At 37.6% G+C, this 17079-nt stretch overlaps 1 protein-coding gene and 1 pseudogene across 6 annotated transcripts in view; one reads left to right on the top strand and one right to left on the bottom strand.

Moving 5' to 3' along the window:
* CCDC186 (coiled-coil domain containing 186) overlaps positions 1-6925 on the top strand; it is a 55341-nt gene extending 48416 nt beyond the window's left edge. For all 6 annotated transcript variants that reach the window (XM_032281696.1, XM_032281700.1, XM_032281699.1 and 3 more), the window contains 3 exons: positions 1512-1722; positions 3064-3283; positions 3935-6925. In XM_032281696.1, coding sequence (XP_032137587.1) covers positions 1512-1722; positions 3064-3283; positions 3935-4018 — 515 coding nt within the window. In that variant the 3' untranslated portion in view covers positions 4019-6925. The remainder of the gene's footprint in view (positions 1-1511; positions 1723-3063; positions 3284-3934) is intronic.
* A 4392-nt stretch (positions 6926-11317) lies between these two features.
* LOC116553955 lies at positions 11318-13665 on the bottom strand (annotated as a pseudogene).
* Positions 13666-17079: the final 3414 nt, after the last annotated feature.

Below are 17079 nucleotides of genomic sequence, written 5' to 3'. Positions count from 1 at the left end.
CACCATGCCTGGCTAATATTTATTTGTGTGTGTGTGTGTGTGTGTGTGTGTGTGTGTGTGTAGATGAGATCTCACTAAGTTGCCCAGGCTGATCTCGAATTCCTGGCTTCAAGTGATCCTCCCACTTTGGCTTCCCAGAGTTCTGGGATTACAGGTGTGATCCACTGCGGCCAGCCCCTTCCTTTTTCTAGCCTGATGCTGCTTTATTCTGTGCAACAGCCTACTCTTTCATTTTTTAAAATTCAAATTTATATTAATTCATACAGAGAGATTTGGTGTACAGTAATCTCTCTTTTTCTTTTAACACCCAAGAACCAATGAAAGTGTTACCATTGTGTATCAGATTTGTACATGTATATTCACATGTATATATTTTTAAATCTTTTAGTTTTTCTCGTGATAGATGTGCCTGTGTTCTAAAGTAAAAATGAACAGAATCTATAAAATTATGATTGATACCATTGTGAAAATGACAATTAGCAAAATATCAGTGTTTGTGTCTTTTTTGGAATGCCAAGAACCATGCTAAGCACTTTAAACATACCATTTATTCTGCAGAAAAGTCATGTGAGGTAGGTATTATAATTCCCATTTAACAGATGAGGAAACCAAGATTCAGAGAGGCTACATGATTCACCCAAAACCCACAATGAGAACTCGGACTCAAGTCCTTGCTTGCCACTACACTGTATTACTCCCAGAGGTTGCACGTTAGGAGAAAACCATCATCAGCTGTTACAGTAGTGGGAAAAAATGTGTAGTAGAAAGAATATGGATTTGAAATTATAGATAAGTATTTAGATCCCAGCTCTGCCATTTATTTGTTATTTAACATTAGGTAAGATATATTACTTAAAGCTATAAAATGGGATTGTAAAAAAACTAATCTTTGTAGGGTAAGGAAGATCAAATTCTCATTTATATTGGTAAAAGTAATACCTAACACTACATAATGCTTACTATATGCCTTTTTCTAAGCACATCACATATATTCATTTAAATGAGGATAACAATCTTGTCAGGTAAATAATGTCATTATTGCCATTTTAAGATGACATAACCAAGGCACAGAAAATTAAATACCTTGTCCAAAGTCATATAGCCAGTAAGTGGAATAGTATTTGAACTTAGGCAGGTTGGCCTCAGAGCTAAACCCACTATATTGTAACCTCTCTTTCTCTGTCTCCTCTCATACTTCTGTTCCTCTCCTCCCTTCCTCCTCCTCTCTGCTTTGTTCTATTATAGTTTAATTTTAGTATCACTTTAGACTTGTTATTCTTTTTGAGATCCTTGTTTCTCTGTTACCACTTCCTGAGAAATACAGTATACACCTGTTGGTACCTCTGTCGCCAGTATATTCGGAAAGAAGAACCGAAGCTAGGTATGACCTGTGTTGTCTTCTGTGTCCAACTCTGTTAGAGTGAATATTTGAAGATGATGCTGGAATAAATAATAGATGAGAGATGATGTTAGATTAAGCACAGTATCTAAACTGATTTTTTTGTCTTCAGGGTCCCTGAATGCTCGAAGCAGTGCAGAAGATCGATCTCCAGAAAATACTGGGTCCTCAGTAGCTGTGGATAACTTTCCACAAGTAGATAAGGCCATGTTGATTGAGAGGATAGTTAGGCTGCAAAAAGCACATGCCCGGAAAAATGAAAAGATAGAATTTATGGAGGACCACATCAAACAACTGGTGGAAGAAATTAGGAAAAAAACAAAGTATGTATTATTATGGTAGCGTAATCTTCAAAATACCATTACTTATATGGCAAAGTTACTGTTTTCAAAATTAGTCATATCAAGATCCTGTCTTTCAAAAAATAATTGTAGTTATTCAATTCCCAGTCTTTTATGATTACCTATTATGTTCTAGGTTTTGGGAATACTAAGATGAAATAAAACACAAGTCTTTAAGGAAAGGTGATAGAGAGTTCAGTTGATGTTAATATTTTTAAGATAAGATAAACAACTTTAGATTTTAAAAAGATAATGCTTTACTTAGCTTTTTATTTTTATGACTGTGGTTCTAAGAGAAATAATGGAGTTGTGCATTTTTTTTCCTGTTGGTTAGGGCATAGTGGGATAATTTATTGAGTACCTAGTAGTACAAGGCACTGTGCCTGTGGCTTAGCAATATCTCATTGATTCCTTACAACCACTCAATGAGTGAGTTCTCTAATTTTGCAGATAACTGAGGCTCAGGTCAAATCACTAAATGTTCCAGGGTCACCATTCATCCCCTGAGTGGCAGACCTAGAGCTAGAGATCCAAACTCTGGGGAATGTGCTGCGCCACATTCCTCTCACAAATACTGTATTTATGTAAATAAAAGTGTTTTTATATTGTAGGCCTTTTTCAGTAACTTTTTAATTTTTATTTTGAAATAACTTTAGACTTATAGGAAAGTTTGTTTGTGACTATTAAAAGAAAAAGAATAAAATACAGCAAGTTCTAAGTCTAATAATAGAAAACAAAATATTAACAGAAATTGGAACAATAAAGAAATTGCTCAGCCAGGTATGGTGGCTTACACCTATAATCCCAGCACTTTGGGAGGCCAAGGCAGGAGGATTGCTTGAGGCCAGGTCAACCAGCCTAAGCAACATAGCAAGACCCCATTTCAAAAAAAAAAAAAAAAATTATTCAGGCATGGTGGTACACATCTGTGGTTCTAGCTGCTGAGAACGCTGAGGCAGGAGGTTTGATTGAGCCCATGCAGTGGAGGCTGCAGTGAGCTATGTTTGTGCCACTGCACTCCAGCCTGGGTGACAGAAGGAGACCTTGTCTCTTTAAAAACAAAAACAAAAAAGCTCAAATTTTGATTAATAAGGAAAGAGATAGAAAAGCAATGTTTATATGTCTTTACTCTGAATGCTACAATAGAACAAAAATGAGGTAGTTTAAGAAACCATATTAGAAAAGGAGCATTCTTTTCTAATATAGTTAGGTTATTAACCTAATACTTATTTTATACTTGTCTTCATGATTAGTTAGTTGACTTTTGCAAATTCCTTTTTAATTCTTCAAGTGCACAACTGATACTATCATTTTGTTTTGCAGAATAATTCAAAGTTATATTTTACGGGAAGAATCAGGCACACTTTCTTCAGAGGCATCTGATTTTAACAAAGTTCATTTAAGTAGACGGGGTGGCATCATGGCATCTTTATATACATCCCATCCAGCTGACAGTGGATTAACATTGGAGCTGTCTTTGGAGATCAACCGAAAATTACAGGCTGTTTTGGAGGATACATTACTAAAAAATATTACTTTGAAGGTATTTGTATTTCTCATTCATTTACCAACCAGTAAACATAGCAAAACAGTGCCTGTTTCATAGTCTGATCTAGCAATTAGATGGGCTATTTCTGTAATGCAACGTGGTCATTCTACCCAGAGAGAAGTTTCATGATTTCCTCTTTTTGAAAAGTATAGTTTTTTATATTAGTGAGGAAAGATGAAAAATAGCAAAAATTAATTTTGCTATTTGATAGACACTAAGATGAGTCATTACATTTGCATTGGATGGGCTTTGACATATAATTAGTTTTAATTTCTGAAATAATATTTTAAGATTATGGCATTTCTGATTTATTTTCCAGCTTTTTTTTTTTTTTTTTTTTTTTTTTTGCAGTTATTATCTGACCCAACTATTTTATTTTTGCTGTGGGTGGGCCTTGAAAATTAGTAATGAATTTAAAAATAATTTTTAAATCAATAATAGTAATCATTTTATTCATTAAAAATTAATGGACGGGAGTACTTTACTGAAAACTGCTGTGTCCCAGGTTTATCTGACATAGCATTTAGGACTAACCACTCTTTCAATTTCAAAATTTAGGCAAAAAATAGTTCAAACTGAATTGTTTTATTTATTATACTTAGCCATTTTGTTTTTCTTTCTTTTCGCTCACCCCAATTATTAAAGGAAAATCTGCAGACACTTGGAACAGAAATAGAACGTCTTATTAAGCACCAGCATGAACTGGAACAGAGGACAAAGAAAACCTAATACAAGCCTCTTGCTCAGTAAACAGACAAAAGCCACACAGGAGTAGATGCCACTGACCATTATTGTTGGAAACTCTCTTCCACTTTATGTTTCAGCCAGTAAAAATTTGTTTTGCTTCATCTGAACAAAAAAGTATCCTTTTACAATATGAATGCATTGCTGTATATATTGTAAGACTGAAAGCTTTGATGAAATTTGTTTTTGTATGGTACAATATAACAGCCTGTCATTGAATCTCAACAACTTAATTTGCTTATATTCATATGAAGTGTTGAACATTACAAGGGCTTTTATAAAACCCTTTGCTCATATTTCTTCCCTTTAAAACATACGATGTCAAAAATGACTCGCCTTTTAAAAATTATTCATGAAAAGACAGGTGGTAAGCATCAGTAATATGCTATTTGTCCAACATCAAGACAACCAAAAAAAATGATAAAAATTTTTGTTTTGCATTCCAGCAAAACATTGAGTGAGTTTTAGAGATGCATATGAAAACTTAAATCTTTTAACTTCAGTTTTAATGAAAGCTGAACTTGATAGGAAAGCTAGCTGTTGGTAACTAGCAATGAACAGGCATTGTTTGCCTCTGTCAGGTTTTCTTATCTGCTTGGGGTTATGTTTTTTCAGATTCTGGTTGTTTGAGTTAATGGCTGAGTTTTTAAAGTTTTTAATTACTTAAAATATTATTTTAAATTATATATTAATTTAGAAAATTCCTGTGGCATTTACTTATATTTTAAATTGTGAAATGGATTCAATCATTAGAACAGAGAGATGAATAGTTCTTTGAAACTGAAATGCTTTAGTTTTACTGATACTGTGTAAAGATAAATATTTATGAAGAACCATTTTCTAAGAGAAACCAGCATATGGCGCTATTAACTGTTTCATTGGAGCACCATTCTTGGCCATTGATATATTACTTATGTATTATAATGGAGTGACCATACAGGTCCCCCAAATGTGATGTTTCAATATATTTATTTGAAACATAAAGTCGGCCAGATGCGATAGCTCACACCTGTAATCCCACCACTTTGGGAGGCCAAGGCAGGAGGATCACTTAAGGCCAGGAGTTTAAGAACAGCCTTGGCAACACAGCAAGACCCTCATCTCTACAAAGAAATTTTAAAAAATTATCCAGGCTTGGTGGTGCATGCCTGTAGTTCCAGCTACTTGGGAGGCTGAGGCGGTAGGATCACTTGAGCCCAGGAGGTCAAGGCTACAGGTGAGCCATGGTCATGCCACTGCACTCCAGCATGAGCAACAGAACAAGACCCTGTCTCTTAAAAGACCTCACACATACCTAAAATAAGTATATCTTTGTAACCAAAGGAACTTAATTTTAGAGCCAAATTTTTCTATCTTGTTGGATTTTTTACAATATTTAAGAAATACACTTAAGTGTTGCCATGGTATCAATATTTCTATGTCATTGAATTTTTTCTCACCCCTTATTATTTCTCACTTATAATTTCTGAGTATGATTTTTCATATTTTATTATTTTCAGATCATTACCATAGTAAGATACTTTGGCTCTTGTGCAGATATTGCAGCAAGCCTTGTTTGGTTTGGATTTTTGCTTTCCTTTTTCTCCCACTAAGGGAATTAAGTTTTGAGATGATGGATTAAAAGCCTGTGAAGAATTGTATGGGCTCTAAAAGTTGGGCTCATGGTGGCAATATCCTTTTAATGTGTTTTAACATTTTTAAATCAACTTAGCATTGTTTAAAAAGATAATTACTAAGGATTAGATTATGTAATGAGTTTTTTTTCATATATATTGAGTTAGATGTTATCCCCAAACCAGTATCTTTTCACTTTAAAATGAAAATATATGTTCAAAGATGTTTTATTTTTAGAATAGTTCTAAAAAGTATTAATCTTAACATAATGTGTCCTGTTTTTTTACCAATAATAATTTATCAAAATAAGGGAAAGTGCAATCAAATCTGAATTATTTTACCACTTGTTTCTAGACATACTACTTAATACTCCTGAAGACTACTTTGAGTAGGCAGTGTAACTGAATTTTTCTAGTTTCTTATGATACAGGTTCATAAACTACAATATTTGTTTTTTTCCCCCAAGGCACAAAATGTATAATGGAGACCAAATCGTGATCAGATCCATAGTGTCATATGCCTGTACACTTTAAAATATATATACAGTTTAAACAAAAATGCACATTCCAGTATTAATATTTGTGCTACCATCTACAAACAATATTTTGACTGTATTACCTTTTTGCCTTTAAATGTTAGAAACTATGGAAATTTTTTGAAGAAAATGCTTTAGTTTCCTTTTGTTCTTCAGTGTCTACTGTGTGCTTTTGTATGTGGATCAGGACTGAGCAAAGTAATCTACATAGATCAGAGATACCTATCTCTATACTGATTCACAGACAGCTCCTGATGTAAGGATTTAGAGGGCCTTCTCCTGTCTAAATATATGGTGAGAAGAATGGGGTGTCTGGAAAAGGAAAATGATCTGGATAAATCTGAGACCTGGTGGGGGGGAGGTTTGTTTTATATGTTCATTATTAATTGTACATATCAAAGGCTGTTTTGGTTAGTTAGCAATATTTTGGTTTCTTTGAGCTGGAAATATTTTTTTCTGTGTATGTATATGTATGTATACACTTCAATAGTTTTAATTTTAAAGTGAATACTTGCCGTGATTCCGTTTTCCCCATACCACTTCAGACGTTATTAGCCTGTTCATTTTTAAGGATCTTGAAATGGTAGATTTGGGCAGAAGACTGAATTTGAACTTTCATGGTGGCTTTTTGTTTTTACTTTCCATCTTCATAACCATTTAAAGCAATGTAGCTTGAAATTCAATTTTATCAGGCTACCAACATGTTATTTATTTATTTAATAAACACATTTATTGAAAACCTACACTATTGTATTGGTACCATACAGGGTATTGTGTTTATACTAATGAGCAGACCAGACAGGGCATTTCCATCCTCATGGAGCTTATGGTCTAATGAAAATAGCTGGGGCCAGGTGTGGTGGCTCACACCTGTAATACCAGCACTTTGGGAGGCCGAAGTGGGAGTATTGCTTGAGCCCGGGAGTTTGAGACCAGCCTGGGCAACATGGCAAAACCCCATGTCTACAAAAGATACAAAAAATTAGCCAGATGCAGTGGTACATACCTGTGGTCCCAGCTACCCAGGAGGCTGAGTTGGGAGGATCATCTGAGCTTCGGAGGTTGAGGCTTGCAGTGAGCTATGATTGCCACTATACTCCAGCTTGGGTAACAGAGTGAGACCATGTCTCAAAAAAAAAAGGAAAGAAAATAGCTGGAAGACAGTCAGAGCAGGCCTTAGGCCTCTGTCGCTCCTCAGCCCTTTGTAACTAGGCTGAGAAGAGGGTTTATCTACTTGTGCAAGTGGCCCGGAAATCTCACTCTTACATGAGGCTTTGGAGAATCCTTTCAAAGGTACGCTGAGAGCAAATTATTGTTTTCCTGGTGGTTCTGCACATTTCCTAACTTTTGTCACAATTTGGGGTTTATTTTTATTTTTATTTTGAGACAGAGTCTTGCTCTGTCGCCAGGCACCAGGCTGGAGTGCAGTGGCATGATCTTGGCTCACTGCAACCTCCACCTCCCGGGTTCATGCACTTCCCCTGCCTCAGCCTCCCGAGTACCTGGTACAAGGTGCGCACCACCACGCCCAGCTAATTTTTGTATTTTTTAATAGAGATGGAGTTTCACCATATTGGCCAGGATGGTCTCGATCTCTTGACCTTGTGATCTGCTTGCCTCAGCCTCCCAAAGTGCTGGGATTACAGGCATGAGCCACTGCGCCCGGTCCTGATGTTTATTATTTAAGAAAAAAGAAAAATCCAAAGACCATAAAATGGCATTAGATTTTTTTAACCATTTTATTAAATTATTAATGCCTATTTGGTGCTCGTAAAGATTAATCATGTCACACGTTTCCAATTTTTTTTTGCAGTATATTATTTTCTACAAATTGTTACATGCAAATTTAAACCAAGATAGTAAAAGAAAAAAAAAATAGAATCCTTAATAATGTAAATGTTGTTATTCTGCTACCCAGGTGAAAATATTTTTATAAATCATATTGTCATTTATGCTTTATGAATGTTGACTCCAGTAGCCTATTTTTCGATAACTTTTTTTTTAAAAGCAGTTTTTTTTGACACGAAGATTGTTCATTTTTAACTAACACCTGTTGGTGGCACTAGAAACCTGAACTTTTTCAAGGATGAACAAAGAAATAATTGAAAAGATAATCTAAATATGGAGAATTTTCAGGAAAATAAATGAAAAATATAATTGTATATTAAAGATGTATTTTTCTTCTGGAATGGAATTCTTTTTTAAAAATGCAAGTGGCTATCCATTTTGACTGCAATGATGAAACTTGTTTAACTTCCAGAGGACATATGTCTGTGTGTGTGTGTGTGTGTGTGTGTGTGTGTGTGTGTGTGTGTGTGTTATACAGATAATCTTTAATTTGATTACATTGTTCATTTTGTAAATATATTTCTGTATAAAATGAAGCTTTTCAAGAGGATTCTATGTATATATTGTACTTATTAAATAGGTAATGCCTGTTTACCAACTTGTAGTTTAATGGCATCTTTAATTATTTGTTTACATACACCATTTACTAAACAGACTGATTCTTAAGACTGTTGGCAAGGCTTATTTTTAGCTTCAGTTTTCTTTTTTTAACTAGACTGGGAATTTTTGCTTTCTATAGTTGTCTTTATTTTATCAATATGAATGGAAGTCAGTGAACAATAAGCAAATGAAGTTGAATGCCAGGTTGTATTTTAAATTTGTGTTTTAAAAAGGCCAGCAAAACTTGGCCTTTGTATGCATCGGTTTTCACACTGCTATAAAGAACTGCCCCAGACTCAGTAATCTATAAAGGAAAGAGGTTTAATTAATCACAGTTCTGCATTGCTGGGGAGGCCTCAGGAAACTTAACAATCAGGGAGGAAGGGGAAGCAGGCATGTCTTACATGGTGCAGGCAAGAGAGAGAAGAGGGAGGAAGAACTTGCAGACACTTATAAAACCATGAGATCTTGTGAGAACTTACCCACTACCATGAGAACAGCATGAGGGAAACCATCCCCATGATTCAATCACCTCCTACCATGTCCCTCCCTCAACACATGAGGATTATGGGGATTGCAATTCAAGATGAGATTGGAGTGGGGACACAGAGCCAGACCATATCAGCCTTTTACAAAAGGCTTTGGGCCTGTAGATACATGAAAATTTCTTATTTGATAAGCCGGTGATGTATTCAGATTTTCCATGAAATTATAGAACTCACTTGTCATGTAATCTGACTTCAGTAATAAAGAAGTAAGTATTTTCAATAAGAAGACACTAAAATGGCATTAATTTAATCAAGTGAATATTTATGAAACACTTCACATCACACGGCATTGGTTCCCATTGCTCTAACAGTTCTGGTACACTTAGATTATGCCAAATAACTTAATGAGTTCTCTATTGTAAAGAATCTCCTGAAATCAAGATCTGTAGAGTAAGTGTAAAATTAGTAAGGAAAGATTTCCAACATACTTAACAGTCTGCTTTCAGTAGCTTGTGGATTTGTTTGCAAGAGAAAGGAAGATAAAGGGAAAGAGGGTAAATTGAGGAAAGATATTCGCTGTGGTTCTTGATTTAGGTCCACGTAGCAGGAGAATAGTGGCTTGAACTGGAGGTGATAATTATGAACAGAGGCTTTTAGTGGCTCCTTTGTATTCAATTAACTGTATCAAAGTACCGTTCATGTGGTCAGCATGACCTGAAGGCATAAGATTGGAAGGCCATCCTGATGAACTTATATCTAAGTGTTTTTTCTTAATAAAATCAGCTTAAGTTAATGCAGAATGAATACCTGCTCCTTGAGGAGCAGCAACTCGAGAGTATTCCTCTGTGATTAACCAATGCTAATGCTAAGTTTTAATGATTGTCTGAGAACAGTGTAACCAGACATGATATTTCTGCCCCTGTAGAGATGCTCTGTTAATTATTAATTTCTAACTTAGATTTTTTTTAAAAGTACACTTAAAATTTGGCAATAGACAATAAAAAAGACTGCTTATGGAATACTGTTATACTAAACTTCACTTAACAGGATGTTAAATGCTTAGAACTAACTTTTCCCCAGAAAAACATTAATGGAAACATAATTGCTTTTCAGACTTGATAGCTGCTGCTTCAAAAGGTGGATTTACACAAATACCAAATTAAAAAAACAAAACTTTAGTACATCATGGACTGCATTTATTTCTGTATGCATCCACATTTCAGCATTTAGTGGACCTGAACAGGAAGTGGAAAAACAAAGCAATTTGCCGGGAGGGCAAGCCGGCCAGTTTCAGGGGTCTGCTGTGCACACCGAGGTCTTAATCCCTGCTGAGGATCTTCAGAAGCAACCTCAACACCAAACCCAAAATATGCACCAGATCAAGGTTTTGTTCCAGCTGTCACATTCCAAACTAGACCCCAATGGATTGCAAGGATGACCAAATGACAGCCCTATTTAAAACTTCTTCAATTTTTAAAAGCAAAATCATTACAGGAAAAAAAAAAAAAATTCAGAGGGATCATGTGTGCTTCTGAGTGTCTTCATGTGGCCTTTCTCCAAATTTAACCACCAAGAACTCTGAGAGCTAGCAGGTCTGAGTAACCTTGGTGACAATTCTCTTTATCAAAACCTGAGCTAAAAACAATGCATTAGCTGATGATGACAGCAGAAAGTGGCAGGGCTGAGGACCCAATATTCATTTTCCAGCCTAGTGGAGAGCGAATAAGTGTGGTTCCAAAACTAAGCAAGGGAGGTCAGAGAAACTTTCCAGCCTTACCTAATGGCTTCTGGCCAAAGCAAGAAAGGGTCATGGAAAGTGTTGGGTGGTGATGGCCCCAAAGGAACTTGAGGAGGAGAGAAGAAAAGGCACCCCTCAGTAAAGCTGGGGAAGAGAAGATACGGTGAAAGCCCTAAATTCCTCATTGAAAGCCAATCTCAGAGGGAAATGGAGGGGTTATAATCCATGCTTCACTCAAAGGTGGGAGTGGAGGAGCATGGGGACAGGATGATGGCTTGGAAGGGTCATCATTTAAGACTTAAACCAGGGAGGCAGGCAAAGCACCCCACATAACCAGCAGCAGTTCCACAGGCTGCCGCCTGAAACCTTCACTTCTACTTCTGTTCAACAAGAAGATACTAAAATGGCATTAATTTAATCAAGTTAGTATGTATGATGGAATATTTCACATCACAAGGCATTGGTTCCCATTACTCTAACAGTTCTGGTACACTTAAATTATGCCAAGTAACTTAATGAGTTAACTACAGGAAAGAATCCCCTGAAATCAAGATCTGTAGAGTAAATGTAAAAGTAGTAAAGAAAGTTTTCCAACGTAATAGCCTGCTTTCAGTGGCCTGTGGGTTTGTTTGCAAGAGAAAGGAAGATTTAGGGTAAGAGAGTAACAAGTCCCCCAGGGTGGAGGGCTGTTTCAGGGAGGGTAGGAGCTGGGTGAGGGGTAAGGAGAGAAGGCAGAGCCCCCAGGCCATGTAATCAACAGAAAGGTGATAGTGCGATGTGTCTTTTTCACAGTTAAATGTGCCCCACCAGTTACGATGGAAATCAATGTAAATATACTTTCTTGATCCCAGAATTTCAACTACGTTGACAGTAGTTACACTTGACAGGATATTTTATCATAGTACAACTTACATATTTCAAATGGACAAAAAATTAGTATCATTTAGTATCTTAAGAGAAATTTCCTTTGAATGGGAGCTTCCTTTCTAGTTCTTTGAGGTCTACAAGACCTATCTAGAAAATTTACTACTGTGGAAAATGAAGACTCCCTAAATTGAATTGTAGGGAAGGGAAAGGCCCATGGTTTTTCTTTTTGATTAATTGCTGTAATACTGTCCTTCAGGAGGCTGAGGGAATTTCATATTTTCTTTAGATATTGTTGGGCGCTGAAGCTCTTGCAGGATGACTTTGATGCTTTATGAATTCTGCCATTTTGCTAGCATTAACATGGATCTTGGGCCCACCACTCCATTGGAATTATTAACTCCATGTTAATTGTAATTACAAATCTTACAAAGGGGGCACTTCTGGGTATGTAGGTCCACATTCTATTTTAAGGCTGGATATTTGGTTTTCATAAATTTTTCTTGGAGGCCCAGTCATCATCCCTGTCCATCCTGTAAGTGACGTGTCTTTGTCATCTTCTAGACCCCAGCTAACTGTGCCATCTCCTCTTTTCTGGCCACCTTCAAGTTCTCCTAGCAGTCAGAAACTGCAAGGGACTTTTTTACTCCCAAGCCTATGGTGGCTGCCATCTTCCATCACTGTTGCTCCTTAACTCACATTTAAGAGACTTCATGCTTATTTAAAAAAAAAAAAAAAATTCAAGATGAAGGGAAGCATATATTTAAGAAGTATTTTATTTCTGAAGAATTTCCAGCCTTTTTCCAACAACCAGGCTTTTTGACAGACTATCTGGTCCCAATTGCACTCCATAAAAACAAATAGGATGTTATATTCAAAAGAATCTCTACCATCTAACCCAGTCAAAAGTTCTGTTGAAAGTTTAAGATCCACTGAAATAACTAAGCTTGTCCATAGTTAACTTCTAGTTACAGTAACTCAGGAAATACATTAAATACTAGAGTGGCTATCCACATCATCCGTTTAACTGTGTAGTGTTTTTGTTTTTAGCTACTAAAGGCCCAAGGATGTGGGGAGAGTGTTTTCAGCATCTTCCCACTTTGCTTGTCCCAAGAAACATCAGTTAAACTTGCCACACTACCTAAACTTTCTTAGTCTGGCCCCTTTGGGATCTGACTAGGGAAGACACCCCCTGGTTCCCTAGCTTGCTGCCCTTGCTCTAGGTCTGCCGCTCTGGGGCTAACCACCTCTGGGAGAATCACTTTGTGTCTTGGTTCTTTCCCTGTTAGAGCTCCTATCGATGCCATCTCTTCCAGAAACCAGGTCCCCAAGTGTCCATACCAAAGGAGTAGACTTCTTTGGGCTCTGAACTAACTTGTTCCTAGATTTTGTGTTTTGTTTTGTGTTAATTTGAGGCCAGGGTGGAGGGGATTGTGGGGAGAGCCTGCTGTGACAAGCAGGCTGCAAAAGGTATGTTTCTGGTGTCTCTAATTGGAATTCCAAAAGTCTGTCTCGTAGAAATAGTGAATACTCATAAATAGTGGATACTATCTTAAGTATATCTTAAGTACTCATAAATTTTCTCATAAATAGTGGATACTATCTTAAGAACTTGCCACAGTTTGTGAATAACAAAGGATTCGTGTGCTTGCCTGAAAGCACTTGTCACTGTTTTTCTTTGACATGATTAAATGCCTTCAAAGCTCTGAGGCACCAACTTTCAAAAACAAGTTGAAGAAGTACCAGGTGCCTTCCAAGACATTGGATGATCCAGTCTCACAAAGGTGCTCTGAAGTTTAATGGTTAATACTAGTAACTTGTATGTCAAAGTCCAAGATGTTGCTGATGATTTTTAAAGATCATATTCGACCCACAGGTACGGTACAGTTCCCCTTTCAGCAACAACTTGATATAGAGCAGGAGAGAATGTTTTCTGTGCCCACCCGACCCACAGAACACACACGCCTTACCCGAACAACAAGCAGAACACTTCTCACCGTCCAGAGCTGGTTTGGTTGTATCTGCGTTTCCTCCATTGTCCTGTTGGGGTGGGCTTTTATTCACCAGGTCAGTCAGGTGAGTGAGAGATGAAAGAGAAAAGGAATCAAGTTCAGCAAGATTCCTTGTCAGCTGAGGTGGCAGGAGCGCTCCATGATACAGACAAGCTTACATTCGCGTTGGACGGCAGGCATTCTGCCTGAAGTGGAGCTGGCAGCCTTTGGGCTGATGTAATGTGTTTATGGAGGATGTTCCATGGCGATTCCTGATGTCACTTTGTACCTTTTTAATATTATATAATATATATTATACATTAATAGATTATTAAATATATATTATTATATAACAATATACTTGATAATTATAAATCAACCTAGAGATATACCAGCTTAACATGTATGTGTGTATTTTTTAACAAGGGGATTCTGGAAAGATACACACTGAAGTCCTAGCTGTGGTAACCCTGTGTGTATGTGTGTTGGAGGGATGGTGAAGAGAATACAGGAGTTTTGTGGAATTATGTATTATGTAATTTAAAGTTGACTTTTATGAACTTTTTTTAAAGAACCAGTTCATCTTACGAATTATTCAGAGTATACCAAAGCATTTTTCCAGGTTAACCTGTTTTCAGATGCCCATTCACAGATAAATATGCAGCACGGAGTATTGCAGTCTGTGGAAATGAAAAGCAGGGACTTCACTAGTTTTTTTGTGAGGGTGGAGTGGGGTAAGGACCAAGTTCGAATGCAGGTGGGGTCTGGGGGGAATAGTTCCCACTTCCTGGTGCAGCTGTCTACCTGATCCATCCCACCACGAAGTGACAAAGCCCCGAGTGGTTCTGGTTACCTGTTCTCAGTGGAAGAAAAGTAGCTCCATCATCATACACGGACACATTTTGTCCCCAGAGGCACTCTTCTGCAGTTTCCAAGTCTACTTAATGCTATAGTTAGAAAGCAGACTAGTATTTAGCAGCTATTCTAATCAGAAATCAAATGCAGCATACTCTCTAGTACTTTCATGTTTTAAGAAGGTTTTTCCTTCGAAATGATAACATAAATTTAAAGGAAACATATTAGTGGAGGGAAAGGGAACAAATACTAATTAATTGCTTTGAGTGAGGCTCAGTCAACACTATGAGGTAGGAAACTGAGGCTCAAAGTGATTTATCCTGGAGCTTACTGCTAGGGATTTGTGGAGCTGGAATTTGGACTCAGTTTAGGAATGCCTTTTGCTATTCTCTGCTGCTTCCCAAAAGGCAAAAGTTCCAATATCTTGGGGAGTGAAGGTCATATTTAAATTCCTTTTCTCTGCTTAATATGCTTTTAACAAAAGTACCGGTAATGAAGGAAGATGCACATGCATAAGGGTGTGTGATTTAGCCAACTCTTAGTTGGAGACTTGGTGCCTCCATTTTCATCTTTTGATTGTCTTTTGACTTAGCTTTTCCTTTAACCGCAGTCAAAGAAGGGAAATAAAAACAATCATTTTGTTCCCTCTTAAACTGTAAAGGTGTATGGAGGGGGAATAATGGGTAATAAATCACATTGTAATTTTCTTGACAGCCTGGACAGTGAGTAGGTGTTCCATAAGCTCTTTTTTTTTTTTTTTTTTTTGAGACAGGGTCTCACTCCATCACCTAGGCTGGAGAACAGTGGCATGATCAGGGCTCACTGCAGGTTCAACTTACCAGGCTCAGGTGATTCTCCTAGTAGCTGGGATTACAGGCATGTGTCACTATACCTGGCTAATTTTTGTTTTATTTGAGACCAAGTTTTGCTCTTGTTACCCAGGCTGGAGTGCAGTGGCACAATCTCAGCTCACTGCAACCTCCGCCTCCCGGGTTCAAGCAATTCTCCTGCCTCAGCCTCCTGAGTAGCTGGGATTACAGTCATGCGCCACCATGCCCAGCTAATTTTGTATTTTTAGTAGAGATGGGGTTTCTCCATGTTGGCCAGGCTGGTCTCAAACTCCTGACCTCAGGTGATCCGCCTGCCTCTGCCTCCCAAAGTGCTGGGATTACAGGTGTGAGCCACCGTGCCCAGCCAATTTTTGGTATTTTTTTGTAGAGACAGAGTTTCGCCATGTTGCCCAGGCTGGTGTTGAACTCCTGGGCTCAAGCAATCCACCTGCCTTGTCCTCCCAAAATGCTGGGATTACAGGCGTGAGCCATCCTGCTGGCCAGGTGTTCCTTAAGCTCTTAAAGTACCGGTACACATACCTTCCCGTGCACTGCCTTGTGGATGACTGTAACAGAGACTTCATTTCCTGCCCCATCTCCATTGAAGGTGACTAGAGGAGGCAACGGAGGGCTGTAAGGGGCTCTGCACTTGGACTTGAAAGACCCCACCTTGCCACTTTTGCGAAACCTCAGACAAATCACTTCACTTCATTGAGAAAGCCCACCTTGCAGAGCCATTCTGTGGGGTAACTAGGACAATGTGCGGGAAAGAACTTTGAAAACTGCAGAGCTCTGCGACATGGACATATTACTAAGCTAAATCTTCAAAAATAGAGCGGTAATTTCTGCTTTTAAAAAAATATGATTATTAAAAAAAGTTGAAGGATACACATACATGTGCACTGTAATGTTGCTTTAATAGCATAACTACAACCAAGCAAAAAAAAGTACCTTTAAATATGTGTTCATGTGTGTATGTAAAGAAGAAGTTCTGAATGGATACACACCAGACTCCACAGTGGTTTCTCCTGAAAATCACAGAGTGGTGGACTTGCTATTTGATTTTGTATTCTTCTGTTATTGAAAGTTTTTCAGCAAGTATGTATTACTTTTGTTATAGTTAACTTTAACAATTCTTAATCTAAGAATCATATCCTGATTTTTAGAGGACCATATGCCTGGCCCTCTAGGGAGGTGAAAAGGGGAGAATGTGGAGATAGTATGTGTATGTATACATTTATTGTCTAGAAAGATCCTATGTTCAGGCTGGGCACAGTGACTCATGCCTGTAATCCCAGTACTTTGGGAGGCTGAGGCGGGCAGATCACCTGGGGTCAGGAGTTCGAGACCAGCCTGACCAACATCGTGAAACCCCGTCTTTACTAAAAATACAAAATTAACTGGGCATGGTGGCAGGTCCCTGTAATCCTAGCTACTTGGGAGGCTGAGGCAGGAGAATTGCTTAAACTTGGGATGTGGAGGTTGCAGTGAGTCCAGATCGTGCCAGTGTACTCTAGCCTGGGTGACAGAGGAAGACTCTGTCAAGAACAGAAAGAGAAAGAAAGAAAAAAAAGAAAAAGAAAGAAAGAAAGAAAGAGAAAGAGAAAAGAAGAAGAAGAAGAAAAGAAAAGAAAGAAAAGAAAAGAAAAGAAAAGAAAAGAAAAGAGAAAAGAAAAGAAAGAA

Source organism: Sapajus apella, unplaced genomic scaffold, assembly GCF_009761245.1.
Source record: "Sapajus apella isolate SASKATOON/1434 unplaced genomic scaffold, GSC_monkey_1.0 scaffold13, whole genome shotgun sequence".
NCBI classification, from domain to species: Eukaryota; Metazoa; Chordata; class Mammalia; order Primates; family Cebidae; genus Sapajus; species Sapajus apella.
Note: the sequence above shows the minus strand (reverse complement) of the source record. Positions and strands in the feature narration are given on the sequence as shown.